Source organism: Heptranchias perlo, chromosome 21 (genome assembly GCF_035084215.1).
Source record: "Heptranchias perlo isolate sHepPer1 chromosome 21, sHepPer1.hap1, whole genome shotgun sequence".
NCBI lineage: Eukaryota > Metazoa > Chordata > Chondrichthyes > Hexanchiformes > Hexanchidae > Heptranchias > Heptranchias perlo.
The window spans coordinates 31,737,441-31,755,684 of record NC_090345.1 but is presented as its reverse complement, the minus strand read 5'-3'; the positions used below and the strand labels follow the sequence as shown (position 1 = coordinate 31,755,684).

Here is an 18,244-nt window from a genome sequence, read left to right as displayed (position 1 = left end):
ACTGCTTCATTATTGTCACTCTTTCGACAGCTGTTTTGCTTTTTCTCTCCTATAGTTTGTGTTTGTTTGTATACCCAGTCATTAGAGTGAGAGCTGACTACGCTGAATGAGGGATGAAATATTTTGAAGCACCAAGCTCTTTCAGGTTTGGTACAGAATGAGTCAGATACAATATAAAGCTGACAATGGTAAAACAATGAATGTAAAAGTCACTTACAAAAGGGAATTTAGCATTTAGATTGCAACTTTTTATTGGTTTCCTTTCAAGAAGCTGGATAGCTCTTTTTATATGTGTGTATTATTACTGTTAATAAGCTGTAAATATATATGTGTATAATACTGTTATTTATTCACTTGTTCATCTTTTGCTAAATAAATTTGCTTAATAGTTTAAACCTAAAGTGAATTCTGAGATTGGAATGCTCTACAGCTTATTAAAGCACCACACCATGGCTGCAGCGTGTACTATCTACAGGATGCACAGCAGCAACTCGCCAAGGCTTCTTCGACAGCAACTTCCAAACCCATGATCTCCATCACCTAAAAGGACAACGGCATCTGGTGCATGGGAACACTATCCCGACTTGGAAGATATATTGCCATTGCCTCATTACCGCTGGATCTAAATCCTGGAACTCCCTACCTAACAGCGCTGTGGGAGTACCTTCACTACACGACTGCAGCGGTTCAAGAAAAAGGCCCACTACTACATTCTCAAGGGCAACTAGGGATGGGAATTAAATGCTGGCCTTATCCCGAGAATGAATAAATCAAATTACAGATAGAAAGGACCCTTTATTCCTAATGAGGAGAAGGCCATGGAAACTCTAAAAACAACAGTGGGAAGGGAGGAGGGAGGTTGAAAACCCAAATTCATGGCTAGTATTTGTTTCTTTGCTCTTTATTCCCTATCTCCTTATTTGTTCATTCCTCCACTCCCTCACACACAGACATAGCAGCATTTCATTCTGAACTGTTTTGCCAGGTGAAGCAATGTTTCAAAAGATACCCAACTGCAAGCATTGTAAAATTTGTTCTTCTTCTGCACCCTCAAGAGGAGATAGTAACCGAGCCCAATGGACAGCCCCAATTGGCCACTCTTCAGGGCTCCTTCAGCTGCTGAGTGCAAGCATTTGGACCTCACATGACCTGCCTACAAATGCATTTTGGTAGTTCAACACTTCATGGAGGCATTTGAATGTGCCAAGCAGACTCTGCAGTTTGGGATTATCAATGGAGGAATCTACAACCAGTATCTGTGCTGTCCAATATGACCATCAGACCAGGCCGTAAACCACAATGGAGAATATGGCAACTCCAGGGCCCTCTGCAATAAAGGCCTTAGTTCAGGTATAGCTACTGTCAAGAATGCTATGAGTGGGGCTCTGTAGATCACAGGCTCCAACCTACAGTTGTCTGCCTTGTCTGAATGCTCCATGTTTGGGAATCAAATTGAAGCAACCATCATGCAGGGATTCAACAACCTCATTGCTGACCAGCAATCTATTCATACAAAAATCTGTAGCCGTGCTGAGAGATTGCCCAGAAGCAGGGGAATAGCAGGATGATTGTGATTTCTCTCAGATTGATGCCAACACCAACACCCTGTCCATCTCACTTCCTCCTCCCACTGGGGGAACACTTAGAAGAAGCACATTTGGAAAGTTAGGAAGTAGAAGAAACAGACCATAGACTTTTACTAAGTTATCACTAAAGCAAAACACACAGAATGCACTTGCACCACACAATGCAAGGGTTAGTATTTGTTGGGTTGACTGATCCTGAGATGTGTCCTGACAGTTCTTTTTGTATGAGGAAGGTTAAGGGTGTTGGGGAGATATGATGTGGCATTTAGGGGTCTTGAAGTATGGCTGGGCCCAATGGCAGCAAGGCTTTATTTGGTGAGGGGATTGGGCACATGTGGTACTTTTGTACATTGGAAGTAAAAGACACTTGGATGATTATTTGGTCTATTGGACACAGCTAATGACTTTTGCTGACTGAAACATAGGAACAGGAGTCGGCCATTCAGCCCCTCGAGCCTGTTCCGCCATTCAATTAGATCATGGTTGATCTGTATCTTAACTCCATCTACCTGCCTTGGTTCCTTAACCCTTAATATCCTTGCCTAACATAAATCTATCAATCTCAGTTTTGACATTTTCAATTGACCTAGTCTCAACAGCTTTTTGGGGGAAGAGACTTCTAGATTTCCACTACCCTTTGAACTGTTCTTTGCTCAGGCAGCAAGTCTTATATTTCATGATCATGCTCATCTTCTTACTCTGCTGTCTGGCCCATTGCTATGCAGAGCAAAGTTGTGCAGGTCACTGCAGGCTACAATAACTTTGGAGACTTTGGTCAAGCTATACTGCAGCACTCCCACTGATCTCTCCTGTACCACTCCCCTCCATCTGTTCAGGCATCTGAAACAGTGTTTGAGGATATCAACGATGTGATTGACTAAAAGTATGCACCGCATCGTAGCTCTCTTCAGCTCTTCACATCCCGCCAAAGCATAATTATTAATGTAACAAAATGATAGCCACAATGCCACAAAAGGGCACTTTCCAGCTTTTTCAAAGTGACTAATAGACACAATGAACTATCGTCAGATGCCCATACATATCGATATTTTTGTATAATGTTAAAAATATAGTCACTCTTTTTGATATACCAGCCTCAGGTAATAGGAACATCATTCATGCTTTTCTTATTAATAAAGAAACAATAAAATACTCTGCATATATCCTGCATCCTAATACATTTCTGTAAATTTTCCAAAGATGCACATTTAATATATAATTTATATTTATAAATATATTTTCCATATTCTTTTTCTTATCTTCAAAAACACATGTTGGATATTTCTTTTAAGCAAATCCCAGGTGTTGAAAACCATTACATTTCCAGGAATTCCACTACCAAAATACATTAATGAATGATCTTCTAGTGATGTCATGCACTTAGCCACCTCACCACAAATTAATCTCCATTGGAAATGAGTACCTAGGTGTTATATAGCAGATTAAATACCAAAAGGGATGTGTTTAATTGTCTCTTGCCAAATCATATCTTAGAGTTTCTAAAAAAAATGTTTTAACTCGCATGGCAGTACTTAAGTAAATGGACAATACATATAAATATTAAGACACTGTTTGATTGGTGCCTCATTAATCTTTTGGTAAGCACAAGATGATACAGTGGTTTTAGACATGTCACGTGCAATGTCACAGTTAAAGTAGGCTTCAGGCTAAAAAAAGCTCTTACTGACCTTTTAAAGAACCTCCATAAACATCACCTACATAAATACATCAGCTACATGGGGTAAAACCTCTATGGAACATCAACAAGGAGACAAAGGTTACAGAGGGCTAATGTCAGAATGCACTGTGAGTAATAACTAATGCTCACAACTTTGATTGATAATGTCCCATGCAATGTCCCAATTCATCTTTTCTATCATTTTGCTGAGGAAAACCATATCAAATTAAACAGCAACACAGCAGGGTTGATTCAACTGAACAAAGCAAGCAGGGAAAGAGACACAGAAGGAAGTGCCAATGGCTCCGACAAGAGTTCATACCTATTATTAAGAAACAGCATGAAAGTGAGGGAGATTGGGGGGCATCTCAAGAGGATACAATGATTTAAAAGCATAACAAAAGGATAAGGCTTAATGAGCAGTGGTTACACTTTGCATCACACATTAAAAAAAAACAATCCATGTGACCAGGAGGAAGCATTGCAGGAATGATGCCAGTTGCTAGTGCAAGTCCCAATGCTGCAGTCATAAGCATGGCAAATAAACCAACCCTGTCAAGCTAAGCTATCAGAAAGAATGCATCATGGAAAGACAGAGAATAGAAGACTTCACTTTCCACAGTCTTACCCCATGTTGAAGATACATCACGGGAAAAAAAAAATCAGGAATGCCATTGCACCACCTTAGGTGCAGCAAGGCGGAACTTTCCACCCAATATCTTGACTTGGCTTTGACTCCACCCCAAATCCCGTGGCTGGGTCATTTAAAAAATAGGTGAAGGCACCCATGCCTGTAGCAGCACAACAGGGGCACTCATCGGAATCTCGGAGTGGCACACTGCTGCTCCAAAAGAGGGTGCCAGTGGCCTGGATCAAGCCAAGGAGTAAGATTTAAACATTTTCTTTTATTCTTTCACATGTCAGAAATCTCAGTCCGGAGCGATAATCAATCACCCTGGAATCAATTACCGTTTGTTTCTCGGCAGGCGTGGTCAATAATGGACCTTGCAGGGATCCATCTGGTGGAATTCCTGGGGTCGCTCCAGAACGCCATCAGGCAGACCCCCACACTGCTGCCGGAACATAAGTGAGGGATGGGGGGGGGGGCAGACAGAAGATGCGTTTCTGCTCCCCCCACCCCCCGCGAACCTTTCAGTTTGCAAATTGCCAATTCTTTGTGAGTGGTGAATCCAGGTTCGGCCCCGTTGTCTAACCTCCCACCCTACAGTATTTGCGCTGCCAATTTTGTGCCCTATCTTATCTTCTGTTGTAGCAGTTGTGGGGAAGTCTGTGAGTCATTTATTGACTCGCACCTGGCCCTATGTTATGAAGCAAATCTGACCAATGCCAGACAGACAGCTTACATCGAGATAGAAGTTCTTGAAATTCATGTTGGTAAAATTGTTGAGGATGTATGCAGACAGGGCAGGTAGCCATGGGGAACAGCAATGTCATTTTGAGATATCTCAGCACCTTTTCATTGAAGGATCATTGATAATCAGGAAATCATCCAAAATATACCAGAATTTAACTTTGAATCATTTTAATGCTTTAAAATATGAATATTGCCTCCTGTCCCCTCTACCAGAAGTCTGTCTGGAGTAAGAACAACAGACATTCAGAAGGAAAAATAACCGACAGGCCTGCTGAGAAGGCCTGATAAAAAGAAAACTGAACTAAACGGGTAAACTTTACCAAGAAGCATCGCCCAATTAATGTTCATTTCTAAATCTGCTGATGCATTAAATTAATAGCGTTGGGTATATCAGGTGACGCTGGTCACATCAGTGGGTGTAATTAATAATAACAGTTTCATACAGCCACACAAATTGCTGATTAGACACAGTCCAAAAACTGAAAAAGTCACGCAGAGTGAGATCATGTCCCCGTCCAGCCAAAGTTCAAGGTTTAAACTTATTAACATTATGTAAAAGTTCTGTTGCCTAATCTGTGACTGAATACTGTATAAAGAGTAAAATACTAGCGCAGATTATAAATAGTGCAATTTCTTGTCATAATTATCTTCAGATCTTTCTGTTGTTTCTTATTTCTTCAGCTTCATGTAGTTACAATAATACTGAAAACAGTTAGTGGTGAACCCATCTTTATGCTAATAATACCAGGGCAGACAGTGGCCATTAATGAACAATGATTCACATCAGATTGGTGTGAGCACGAGGTAAAGCCAGCTGCCTAAATTAACGTCAAGCTAAGTTATTTACCAACACTGAACTCATCCAAGCTCATTAATGCTATTAAATTATGGCATGGACTATAAATTTCATTTTATAAATGTCCAAGATTTAAAAATAAACCAAAAACATATTTTAAACAGTGGACAAATTGTTAAGTGTACAAAATGGATTATTTACTTATTTACCCTTTTACTCTTTCTCATATTTATCACGTCGCAGAGCATCCAGCATAAATTTGTGAATTGAGTGAAATTAGTATTTTCAGATGCTTAACTGTTGTGCACTAACAATGGATGCCAGCTCACATTATTTAACAATTAGTCCTCCCCCTTTACCAGTTCCACTGGTAAGGGTATCATCGCTGTACAATAAAAAAAATTAAATAAAGTTAAACAAGTCTTTTTGGATGCTCTACTTCACAAACTAATTTTAATTTAAATGTGCCTGGGTATTCATGTATTACTGTCAAATATTCCCTTCCTCCACAACTTCCACTCTCAACTTCAATACCAATTGTGATGATCTCATGGATTTCTTCCTCTCCAAGATTAAATTCATCCTCGCAACTGCCTCAATCACTACCTTCCCTTCCTCTCCCCCTGCTCCTGATAGCCTCCAGTCTCCTACTCTAGCCTTGATCCCCTCCCCTCTGCAATTTCTCTCCAATATCCAAGCTCACCTCTTCCACAAGAACCACCTCCTGCTCCCTCGATTCCCTCCCCACTCGACTCTTGACCACTCAACGACCACTCCTAGCCTCAATGCATCCTGGCATTGTTAATGGCTTTTTTTCCTCAGGCGCTGTCCCTCTCCCTTTCAAAACCGTTGCCATAATCCCCTCCTTAAAAAGCTGACCCTTAACCCATCTGTCCTCTCCAACTACAATCCCATCTCTAAACTCCCTTTTCTTTCTAAGGTCCTTGAATGTGTTGTTGCCACCCATGCCCATCCTTCCAAAAATCCCCGTTCAAATCCCTCCGGCCTGGCTTCCGCCACTCTCAGAGCACTGAGACTGCCCTGCCTAAAGTCACAAATTACAGCCTCTGCGACTGTGACCATGGTGCTTAATCCCTCCTTGTCCTCTCTGCAGTATTTGACAAGATTGATCACACCTCCATTGCCTCTTTTTTGGCCTCCTACCCTTTTTCCATTTTTGCCCCGAGGTGATGTAATCCACAGGCATGGAGTCAGCTTCCATATTTATGCTGGTGACATCCAGCTCTATCTCTCCACCATCTCTGTCAGCCACCACGGCTGCCTCTGCGCTGACAGACTAGTATCGAGACATGAATGAGTTTTTCCAACTAAATATTATAAAAAACGAATTCATTGTTTTCAGTCCCAGTCATAAATTCCACTCTTTTGCCATTGACCAGTACCCATGCTGGCACTTCCTCAGCCTGAACCAGGCCACTTACTCCACCTCCATAAAAGCCTGGCTCCACTGCTGAAACTCTTTGTTCTGCTTTTGTCACATCTGGGCTTGATTTCTGTAATGTCCACCTTGGTGGTCCTCCATAAACTCTTTATGGTTCAAAATTCAACAGTCCATATCCTATCCCGCTTGTTCTTCATCCTCATCCTACAATAGCTCCCAGTGCCCCAACATATTCAATTTGAAATCTTTATCCTTATCATCAAATCCCTCCAATGGCCTCGCCCCGCCCTCCTCCAGTCTGTATCCCCTTCTGCACCCTTTAATCCTCCGGTGTTTTGTGTATTCTTCCCTCCCTTTGCCCCACTACTGGTGATGGTCCTTTAGCTAATCCAGCTCTATGTTCTGAAACTCCCTTCCTAAATCCTTCAACTTCTGCTTTTCTCTCTCCACCTTTAAAAGCCTTCTCAAAATCCATTTTATCAACCAAACTTTCAGTTACCTGATCTATTCCATGGAACCATAGAAATTTAAAGCACAAAAGAGGCCATTTGGCCGATGACGTCTGTGCCCAGCTTTTGCTAGAGCGACCCAAAACTAATCCTGCTGCCCTGTTCCCTCTTCATAGCCCTGTATCTTCCTCAGATTAAAGTATTAATCCACTTTTGCCTCAAAAGATGCAAAGGTCTCAGCTCTTGTTACAATGCCATCCATATCTATTTTTCTCCTCTCAATCTGTAAAATGCCATGGGCTATCTTCTATATTAAAGGTGCTGTGTGAATACCATTTGCTGTTATGTTACTTATTTCCCACAATTTTACTCTTACAACAACCATTTGAAAAAGCGCATTGAAATTTGATATTTCCTGCCTTTATTTAAACCACCTAAAAATATTAGGTGGCATAACAAGCGCAGTTTGCAATCACTGTAAACAGCCAATATCTCACAAGACTGACCCTAGTATTTGCTGAGAACAGGTTATTTGGCACTATGTTCAAGAGAAAATTGTTTACTCTTTTATCAAGAGAGATGAGGGCTGAGCTGCACTGAAAAACCATAATGGGTTTATTTGCGAATAAAATGCAAAATACTTCCAAACTGTCAGATGGACAAACACTCTTTGGTACCTGTGCAATGTTATTTTGCTACATGTTTCCTACTCTAACAGAGTTTGCAAACGTGCAGCTGGAGCCAAAGTGAAAGCTATTGTTGTTTTCATAATCTAATTTAGATATTTTTCCTGAGCAAATACTGAATACCCAGTTGTTTAGTGGTGGCAAGGGTGCACTCAATGTCTCAGGGGATTCAGTCCCTGGCATGCCAGTGGCGGATGTGTGTCTGTGCTGGAATGGTTTTGCTGGTTTGAGGAAAGTTGGTACGTTTGCATTTGATTCACAAGCAGACAATTTCCTACTGATTCATTGGTGGATGTGTTGACATTCTCTTGCCAGTCTTCCCAATTTAGGAGATCCTAGACTGGGATGATGTTGATGCGATATAGATGCATCCATTTCCTGGAAAACTAATGGGGATAAATTTTCACCTTCACCGCCTGGGTGGTAATCTGGATCCCCTGTCCAATGTAGAAAGCACCCGATTTTCATGCCATTGAAATTAATTTGATGAAAATCAGGCAGGTTCTACAACAGGCAGACAATTTGTTCCATCCATGTGATAAAGGTGAAAATGACCCCTGTGGTACATTCACATTCCACAGGTTTAACATTGGCACAACGCCAAAACCGCTTTGCGCCCACACTAAAAGTAGAGTGTAAATCAGGTGTGAAAGTCGAAACTGACTCTGAAGCAAAGCAGAGTGAGATTTCCAACTCCAGGGAGTCTCTCTGCATTTTGTTCCAGTGCCGGGGCGGACTCGGACATGGGATTCCGGCAGCACTTACACTATAGCTGCAGCATCAGACGATGCTAAACCATTTCATATCTATCCTACAATTGTAGTGTAAATGCATCCTTAGAAGACATCCACACTGGCCTCCATTATTGGGATTAGTTTTAGTTTCAGGGATAGCAAAATGTCACACCTTTAAAGCCAAATGCTGAAACTTACAAAAACTAATACAGCCCTAATTTCACGGCAAACTCCATTATACCATTTCCCTACATTACAAAAGTGACTACACTTAAAAAAAAAGGTACTTTTTTGGCTGCAAAACACTTTGGGACATCCTGAGGCCATGAAAGCCACTACATAAATGCAAGTTATTTCTTTATTTCTATTTCAGAAGTGATATTTAAAGGGCTTTGATGCAAGTACACAAAAGTACAACAATAAGTTTATTTGGAAAGTAATGCTTTAGATAGTCAATAAAAGGCCAACATACAACTACATATGAAGAAGTGACGGAAATATTTACATTAACTAGCAGGTAGATGTACAATTATTAAGAGTGCAATGGGGAGATTGGGATCATGAACTAAACATAACTTTAAAGAAATAGTCCAGGGAACGCACACAGAAAGCATTACTTGCGAACCTAAGGACAATCAATATGTTTCCTATTAAAATTTGTCAGTTTCCAGTTAATAAATTATTTTATTTCCTGAGTTGGAAGTACTCATCTTAAAAAATCCTCTTTTTAAAAAAATGTACCAATACACTAAAAAATGTAAATGATTAGAATCATAGAAGGATACAGCACAGAAGGAGGCTAATCAGCCCATCGTGCCTCTGCCAGCTCTTCGAAAGAGCTTTCCAATTAGTCCCACTCCCCTGTTCTTTCCCCATAGATTTGCAAATTTTTCTCCTTCAAGTATTTATCAAATTCCCTTTTGAAAGTTACTATTGAATCTGCTTCCACCACCCTTTCAGGCAGTGCATTCCAGATCATTACAACTTGCTGCGTAAATGTTTTTTTCCTCATGTCGTCTCTGGTTCTTTTGCCAATTAGCTTAAACCCTTGTCCTCTGGTTACCAACACTTCTGCCACTTTCTCCTTATTTACTCTATCAAAACCCTTCATGGTTTTGAACACGTCTATCAAACCTCCTCTTAACCTGCTCTGTTCAAAGGAGGACAACCCCAGCTTCTCCAGTCTCTCCACTTAACTGAAGTCCCTCATCCCTGGTACCATTCTAGTAAAACTCCTCTGCAAGCATGGGCTGGCATTTCAACCAAAACCACCACCTGTCATGCTGTTCCCAAGGTAGAACCCTGACATTCTGTGCTCAGTCTTGGCTCCCAAGAACCTGCTCATTGCTTCCAGTGCAAGTTGAAGCTGAGGACCCAATGCCACATTGTAGTGCCCAGCCTCAGAAAAGGTGCAATTATTATTGCTTCCACCAGCAGGCCAGTCGGTTAAAATACAATGTCTGAAACATCTGCTGCAGAGCACAGAGTTCCCAATTCACTGATACAGATGTGAAAGTTCTCCTTCAAGAGGGAAACTCCCTTGGGAATGGAGAAACATAGAGGACCATTGAAGGTGGTCAGGGCAGTCAATGTGGACTCCGGGAGCCTACTCACTGCATCTCAGTGCACAAAGAAGTTTAGTAACTTTACTAGGTCGGTCAAGGGAAAAATGCACTCTACTAAGCACTGCAAACTTACAATGACCTCCCCTCACACTGTGTTAAAGTGTTTCACTTGTTTACCATCAATTTTATGTTTCTCAGGCACATCCTTATATGCATTCATCCCTCAAAAAGCCTTGCATGGAATGTTGGGGTAAAAATTGCCCCAATCCTTGGCATGTGCTAGGAACATATATTGCAAAATTGTGCACTAACAACCAACATTTTTGCAGGAATTAACTTTAATGGTCAGAAAATTGTGAGTGCATCAAGTTTTGCAAGTTTCCTGACACAATGTAAAGTTGCAGTGCTCTGTAAAGTTGGCAATAGTTCTCCACAGGGAAGCTGATGAAATTGCTAGCTCTCGAAAGCAAGCATCCATAACTTGATTGATGCATCCATGCACAGCCATTTGGTTTATGTTACAGGTGACCACTGTGGCTGCCCAGAAGGACCCCGTAACATAGACGTTTTGGGCAGTGGTGACCCAATAGCCACTGGCAGAATGTGCACATGTTGCAGCGGGGCTGCAGATGCTCTTGTAGCATGTGGTGTCACTCCTTTATAAAGTGATGCTTCCACAGGTGTTGCTGCTCAGGTAGGAGCACCTTTCATTGGATACTCTATTTGGGGAGTACTGGCGGAAGCATGTCCTCTCTCCTTCTCTTCTTCAAAGAAGCAAAGAAAGAATGGAATACCCAATATGGAGACTCTTTCTGTGAAGGGGGTTGGGACAATAAATGGCATCTCCTCACCACTAATAAGATTTTGACATCAAGCACATCCCTTTAACTTACTGCCACTTTCAAGGTAGCACCTAGCAACCCTGGATATCAGCTTTATATGACGAATTAAGATAGTGTAAGTAAGGCGGAGATAATGCCAAATGGGATGCATGAAGTCACCATGTCATTACTTCCTCATTTACATAAATGGGCAGGCACTCCTGTCATCCACCAGGACTGAGGTGGAAAATCAGGCAGGCAAAAGAAGTGGGCGGGGATCAACAAAACCTTGGCCCACTTTCTGCCCCATACATACAAGCAAAGACTGCAAATCCAGACTATCCTGTCCTCTGGTAGACTTGACTACCCAGTAAATTAAGTCATTAGAACAGCAGGAGTGGAAGCGTATTCCATTATACAGATTGCTGATGCAACAATGAATACAGGACTTAAGTTCTCAGCAGCAGTTTCCACACAAGATTTCAAATGTTGGCCAGGCAATAAAGGCAATCATAATGAGCAAAGCGTAAATGCTTCATCATGACAAGGGAATAAGAAAAAGAAAACTCAATGGCGAGACAATCAAGGCTTCTCTCATGTGCCTCTTAGTGGTTAGTTAGAGAGTTGCAGAAGCTTCAGAACAAAGGTTTGTTGGCTGTTTTAGCCAGGGAATGTTGCATGTTGTGGGGGATCTAAAAAAATGAAAATAACTGAAATAAAATTCCTTCTGGATCTGAACTTTGTGCCCATCTGTGGTACAAGTATTACAACTGAACTGACAAATGTGAGAAGCATCCTATTACTGCAGTTTTCCTCTGCTTCCTCAGTTTTATAAAACATTTAAAGTTGATGCAGAGAAATGGCCCTACAAATGTTTTTCCGTACTTTCAGTAGCTCTCTTCCTAGTAATCCATCTTTTTAACGGCATTTACTGAGGGGGGTGGGGAGGGGGTTCGGTATAATTTAGAGCTGGGATTACCAATCAATTTAGCAACACTGAGTGTAAACTGGACTTATATTAGTCTTCCTTGAAACCTTTCATCAGTCTGTAGCGTTAAATAAAAATGGAAGTTAAAAATCCCATGTAGTGCAAGTCAGTGTCCCTTCTTTGCACGGCAGATGGATTATATCCAGGCTGTTTCCTTTATTAAAAGATGACATAAATCACTATTGAGAAACTAGGGACCCCTACAAGGTTATCCCTGTACAGCTTTGTTCATGAAAGGTTCACATTAAAGCATTAGTGAAATTAATTCATCTTTCATAAGAGCTTTGAGCAGTATCTGTGATGTATGATAACAACCAATTTCTCACTACTGGCAAAAATTATTCAAGTCTGATAGACTACACAAATCTGTTCTTTTTAAATAGCCTAACATTATCTCAAGTGCTGGTCCCAAAGGCATCATTTGAGATTCATATACAGCCAAGAGGTACAATAAATCACCATGAAAAGTTTTGTTAGTTTTATATGCAGTGAATTGTAATTATTTTGGATTGCATTATACCTCAATCAATGTAATTACTTTTAGATCATCTTTAAGCGGCAGTAATAAAGAGAAAGAAATCAGTCTTAAACCAATTGAGAGGATCGTTTGCATATCTGTCAGTTGCAGAATGGAACAGGTTATCACTAAGATGAAGAGCGGTTTTCTTGTTTGATATATTTACCAGTTATAATTATTCTGCCTTTATTTACATCATTGAAAACAATTTTAAATTATCAACATAATAGGACAGTTTCTGAGTCATAAGGTTCTTTAAAACGATGCAAGAGACTTTGGGACAATTTTTAAAAGCGTAATGGAGAAGCTTTGCAAAATTTAATTTGCAAGGAAAAGACATTGAGCCTAAATGAGTGAAGCACATCCACTCCAGATTTCAATTAGTGAGAGCAGTTATAAAGATAAAAACAAAGAAACAAATACTGTCTTTGTGTGCACCATGCACACATGCTACCACACTTGTGGTCTCTCCAGTTATGCTTTTGTGAATTATTTCATGACCCAGAAGTAATGTTGATTATCTCACATGACCTCAGATCATTGCAGTCTCGAACGTCACCAGTTTTTAAAAACATTTTTATTACTGTACTTCAGTTTCCAAACTAACACAACAGAATTAGGAGCCATGAGCTGCATGAAAATAATTCACAAAGCGATGGCAAGAAGTGATCCACCCCTCATCTCTTCCCAAACTCCCTCAGCAAATCATTTTCATGTATCCCATTTGCAGCTATCCTATTTGACAGTAACACGATTTCCCCGAGGTACAGCGACAACAATAAACCTTTACAAGTTGATTTTGTGTGTTTTGTGTTGCAAAAGACTGTGCAACTTACCTCAGGGAAGTAATCTTGTGGAAACTTCTCCTTTTCCAGCATAGGTGTGCTTTCTAACGTTTCTGAGTAGATTTCTTTACCGGTTACTTTTTTGTATTTTTTAGCTTGAAAAGAAAAAAAAGCGCACACAAAATAAATCACAACTAACAAATAGCTGTTTTACTAAGAAATGTTATGACTGATTATTCTCAATAGAACATTGTTTACAGATCCTGCAAGCTATCTATGGTGTACTGATGCTAAAGGGCCTTTTATACAAGCTTTCCTCTGACATGAAGATGTTTGTGAGTAATATCCTGTATATTTAGTTTGAATCAGCCCCAGAAGTTCTCTCAAAAATTCTGTCTTTAACAAATGTCAAGCTAACACTCTTGATATAATCTTTGTTACTGTTAAAAAAAAGAAATATTCTCTGCAACTGCTCTGATAGTTGAAGAAGAATCTTCATCTCCACAGTTGTCGGGAATTGCCTCAAGGATTCTCCCACTCCGACGCCGTAACTTTGTTGGAAGGTCGGGGGGCACCCCGTTTAGCTACGCAAATGGAATTTCTGGCAAAGTTATGGCAGCGGTGGAGCGGGAAAAACCCCGAGGAAATTTCCAGCCAAGGTCTCTAAGTAGCATTAGTTTCAATTTAAGCCACTAGTTGGATGTTTCTTTATATTAAGTCTAGGCAACCTTTGTTGCAATATTCTCTTCTCTGGAGGTGGATTAGGCCTGAAAAGAGAAGATGCCTCCTTTTTTCATAGTCTCAACAAATTTCTTCCTGGGCACATAATTGTCTTCTTACTATTGTTATTACTGTCCAAAGACACACATACATATATATTTATATATTAGCCTTGTGCATAGTATGTAACAATGGGGCATCAGACCTCAAAAATGGTCATCAAACTTTCAGCACCACACTTTAGGTATCACATCCTCGGCAAGAAATCATGACTGGCTCAAATATCATATTGACAAAAGACTAAATAATCAGAAATCACTATCTGTTAATGGTAATTGGATGAAATTGACTTTTGGAAAGAAAAAGATACCAATCACCAAGCAGCAAGAACTGCAAAATGAACCAGTGATCAAAGAGATGCTAGAAATTACCAACCAGCAAACACCAGAAAAGCAGCAAATCAAATCGCTCAAAAGATTCTGGTTTAAGCCACCATCTTGATTTATTAACCAGCAGAATTTATAGCAAAATGTAAATAATACTTGTTTAATATAATAAATCAATGAAAATTAAATAATTCACATCAAAATGATTACATTTCATATCCACAGTATTGCAAATCCTTGCCGTGTTTTCTGCCAGAGATCTATCCCTTCCTCCGGGGACTGGAACTTCAGTACTTCCCTGACCTTTGGCCCTTCAGATGGCATTTGATATTTTCCCCCTTATTTCTTCTGATTTTTAATTCAATGTTTTGTGCCTGCTTTTAATTATTCGCCAATAAATTTAGTTCCTTGATTTACTGGTGTCCTCTTTTGTTTTTGTTCATTTTGAATGATTATTCCTTCTGAAAATTAGATGGGCCCTATTTCTGGACCCATTCACACCACCATTGCTCCAATGATATTTATGCATTGTTCAAATAAAGAAAGTTTGTTTCCTCTACATTTTTGATAAGGTTTTAAAAGGGAAGTGGATAAATATTTGAAAAAGAAAAGGGTGTGAGGAACGGTCAAGGAAAATGGACAAAGTGGAGCTGGAACAGGTACGATGGGACAACTGATCCCCTTCTGTGTCATAAATTTCTATGGTTATATGGATGTATGAACTATGGTATAGTTATTGTAAGATTTTAAGCAACACAAGTTTTTGGATTTCACAATTAGGTTTAACCAATAATATGCTGAAATTTAAATTATATGCTAATAGATCTCATGCGGCACAGAGGAAAGTTGGTTTGTAGATGCACAGGTTATTAGGTGGCAGCGCAGGTAGTTAAGTCAATAAAAAGAACAAACAAATCCTTGGTTTTGTATCTAGATTCACTAGGATGTTACCAGGATTAAGTTGTGAAGAAGTTAGGACTTTTTTCACTAGAGCTTAAAAGGTTAAGGGTGATCTGATAGAGGACTTCAAGATTATGAAGGGTTATGATAGGGTAAATAGTGATAGATTGTTTCCACTGGTTGGTGAGATGGTAACAAGAGGACACAAATTTAAGATAAGCACAAAAATAATTAAAAGGGACATTAGAAAAAATTCTTTAGCCAGAGGGTGGATAGAATATGGAATTCTCTACCACAAAACTACCTTTGAAGCAGCATTCATATTTTTTTAAAGGAACTCGGTAGCTGTTTGTAAAAGCAAGCAACAGTGGGATTTCACTTGGTGGCTCATGAAGAAAAACACCAACACGGACCCGAGGGATCAAATAGCCTGTTTCTATGCTGTAACATTCTATGCTTCATTCTGTGATATAAACAGAATACTTCATCACACAAAATATGATCTTATGTAAGAGACTGTAGTGAATGGGTGTTAGCTAACATGCTGCATTGATTCCATAGCCAAAAAATGAACTGGAGAATTTATTCTTTTTGCATCACAACCATACATTCAAATATTGGGTCTTAATCTGTGGTTCTATCTCCTGGGAATGAGTGAGAAGTCAATTCTGTTTGTATCAATAATTTGTTACTAAATTATTCCTAAATCAATAGAGCAACAAAAGTAAATATCCATATTTGCCTAAATCTGACAGAATTTGTCAAGATAAAAGTGGCATAACAGTAAATTGAATCTACACGGTGTTCAGTAGCATAAATGCATTTCAGTGACAAAGAAATTAAACTGGCATTTTATAAATTAATTTTACCATGATAAAAACATCACACTATGGAAAAGTGGCAGGGTATATAATACTTTAAATTTGGTGCGCGTCACCAGTATTTGTGTTTCCTGCACACTCTTACGCGTTTTGTAATGTCACAAATACTCTTTACAGCTGAAGCTTTGTAGATTAAAGTACCTCCCTTTCACCACAAGAAAAAACTATTCCTTAATTTAAAATATGAATTTCCAGAAAAAAAGCCTTTTAATTCCTGTTAGGTCACAAGTCCAGGGATTTAGTTAACTCATTTAAAAAATAATTCTGTACACAGATAATTTTGTCATATAAAATACAAGAGGAATGTATGTGAATTTATTTGTGTTTTAAGCAGCTATTGCTACATTATGTTAAGCAATGAGCCAAATGTGCCAGAAGTAAATATAAACTTAAGGGCACTGATGCAGATAGTATGATGCCAAATACAATATCATAGTCACCAGTTGCATTAACTTCAATGGTGAATATAGAATTGGCCCACTAACTATTTTTAATCTTACAAGAAGTATTGTAAAGCTTACCTTTAAAATCAAACTGATAGGTATTTTTCAAAGACTCATGAAGAAAGTAAAGATTTCCTAAAGCCTGAAAAAGAAACACAAAAGTTTTATTTAACACTGATCTATGAAATATATCTACAAAAGAAGAACAAGATGATTGTGATTTCACAAAAGTAGCAACAATCAAGCTGCAGCTATAAAAATCTTTTACTTAATTGTTCTTTCAATTAGCAAAGCACATCCACTTCCCTAAATCACAAGCATCTGCCTCTATCTAAAATGTACATCATGTATGCCTGTTTCTGCCATACCTCAGCCTTCACACCTTGGGTGTCACATACAAATTTTTCTGTCACAATTGCACCTGATTGACTCAGATTCCATATTCCTAAGACAGCAATAAATCACAACTGAAGAGGTAGGCACGATATCAGTCAGCAGGTAGCAAGCAAGAGTGAAAACTACTAATCATGAAGTTCAAGAATTTACAAATCACAAATTGGCAGTCAGCAAGAATTATGGATAAAAGAAGTTGAAACAATTAAATCACTTCAAGATGTTGCTAAATTGTTTTGCAAGCTTGAAGCTCAGTTTGGAGATCGGATCTTGCATTATTTGGTTGGCCTTTGCTAACTTTTTTCTCTAAATCCCTTAATGCCTCCTGAGTGGCTGCTGTCCCTGTCAATCATGCCAAGATCATCTCCTCTTCATCCTGGCTCCAGAAGGCAGTTTGGCTTGCTAGGATTGTTACTGTAAATATTGTCTCCTTGCAGTTGAGTTGAAAAGCCCAGAAGTCTGTGAGGTAAACTATGATGTTTTGGACTTTTTCCTGAGGTTATTATGTAGATAACTATATAAAAGGGGTTGTTTTTTGTGCAATTAATGTTTGTTAAAGTAGCCATGTGCTTATTTACTTTGGCAAATCCAACAAGCCTGCACTCTTAGAGTGAGGCCTTGCTAGATGGAAGCATTAATTGGAGATTAGGCTACAGTACCAATTCTCCTATCCCTATTCCCTGCTCCAGAAGTACAAGGTAACTAAATTTTCCCTCCTATTCCTCTCCAAATCATTCTCATCAAAGTAAAGCATAAATTATTCAACTTTATCTGAGATAATTTTCCTGGAAAAAGTAATTTTGGTTACAATAGTCAAGAATTGTTTGCAGCATCTTACGTATGTGACAAATTTCAAAGTGGAAAATTTATAGTTTATATGTTCTACGTGGTTTCTGCAGCAGCCTTTTGTTTATACTGAGAACTTGAAAATAATCATTATCAGAGGAACAGCTTTATTTATGTAACTGCGGTAGTGATTTATCAATTTATCTGTAGAGGGTAAAGAAAACCAATTTAAAAAACACTTGATCTCTTAAAAACTTCTGTCCAAGTTGTTTCAGTGGAGATATGCATTCTTCCCCAATCCAGAACCCCTGCCCTTTGTAACAACGTAACCTCCAACTAACTTTGAGAAATCC

General features: G+C 39.3%; 1 protein-coding gene across 1 annotated transcript in view; it reads right to left on the bottom strand.

Moving 5' to 3' along the window:
- The window catches only part of inpp5a (inositol polyphosphate-5-phosphatase A), a 471,549-nt gene that overhangs the window by 124,674 nt on the left and 328,631 nt on the right, over positions 1-18,244 (bottom strand). Inside the window, exons 5-6 of the mRNA XM_068002421.1 lie at positions 16,791-16,854; positions 13,434-13,537 (exon numbers count right to left, since the gene is read on the bottom strand). Of these exons, the coding sequence (XP_067858522.1) occupies positions 13,434-13,537; positions 16,791-16,854 (168 nt within the window). The remainder of the gene's footprint in view (positions 1-13,433; positions 13,538-16,790; positions 16,855-18,244) is intronic.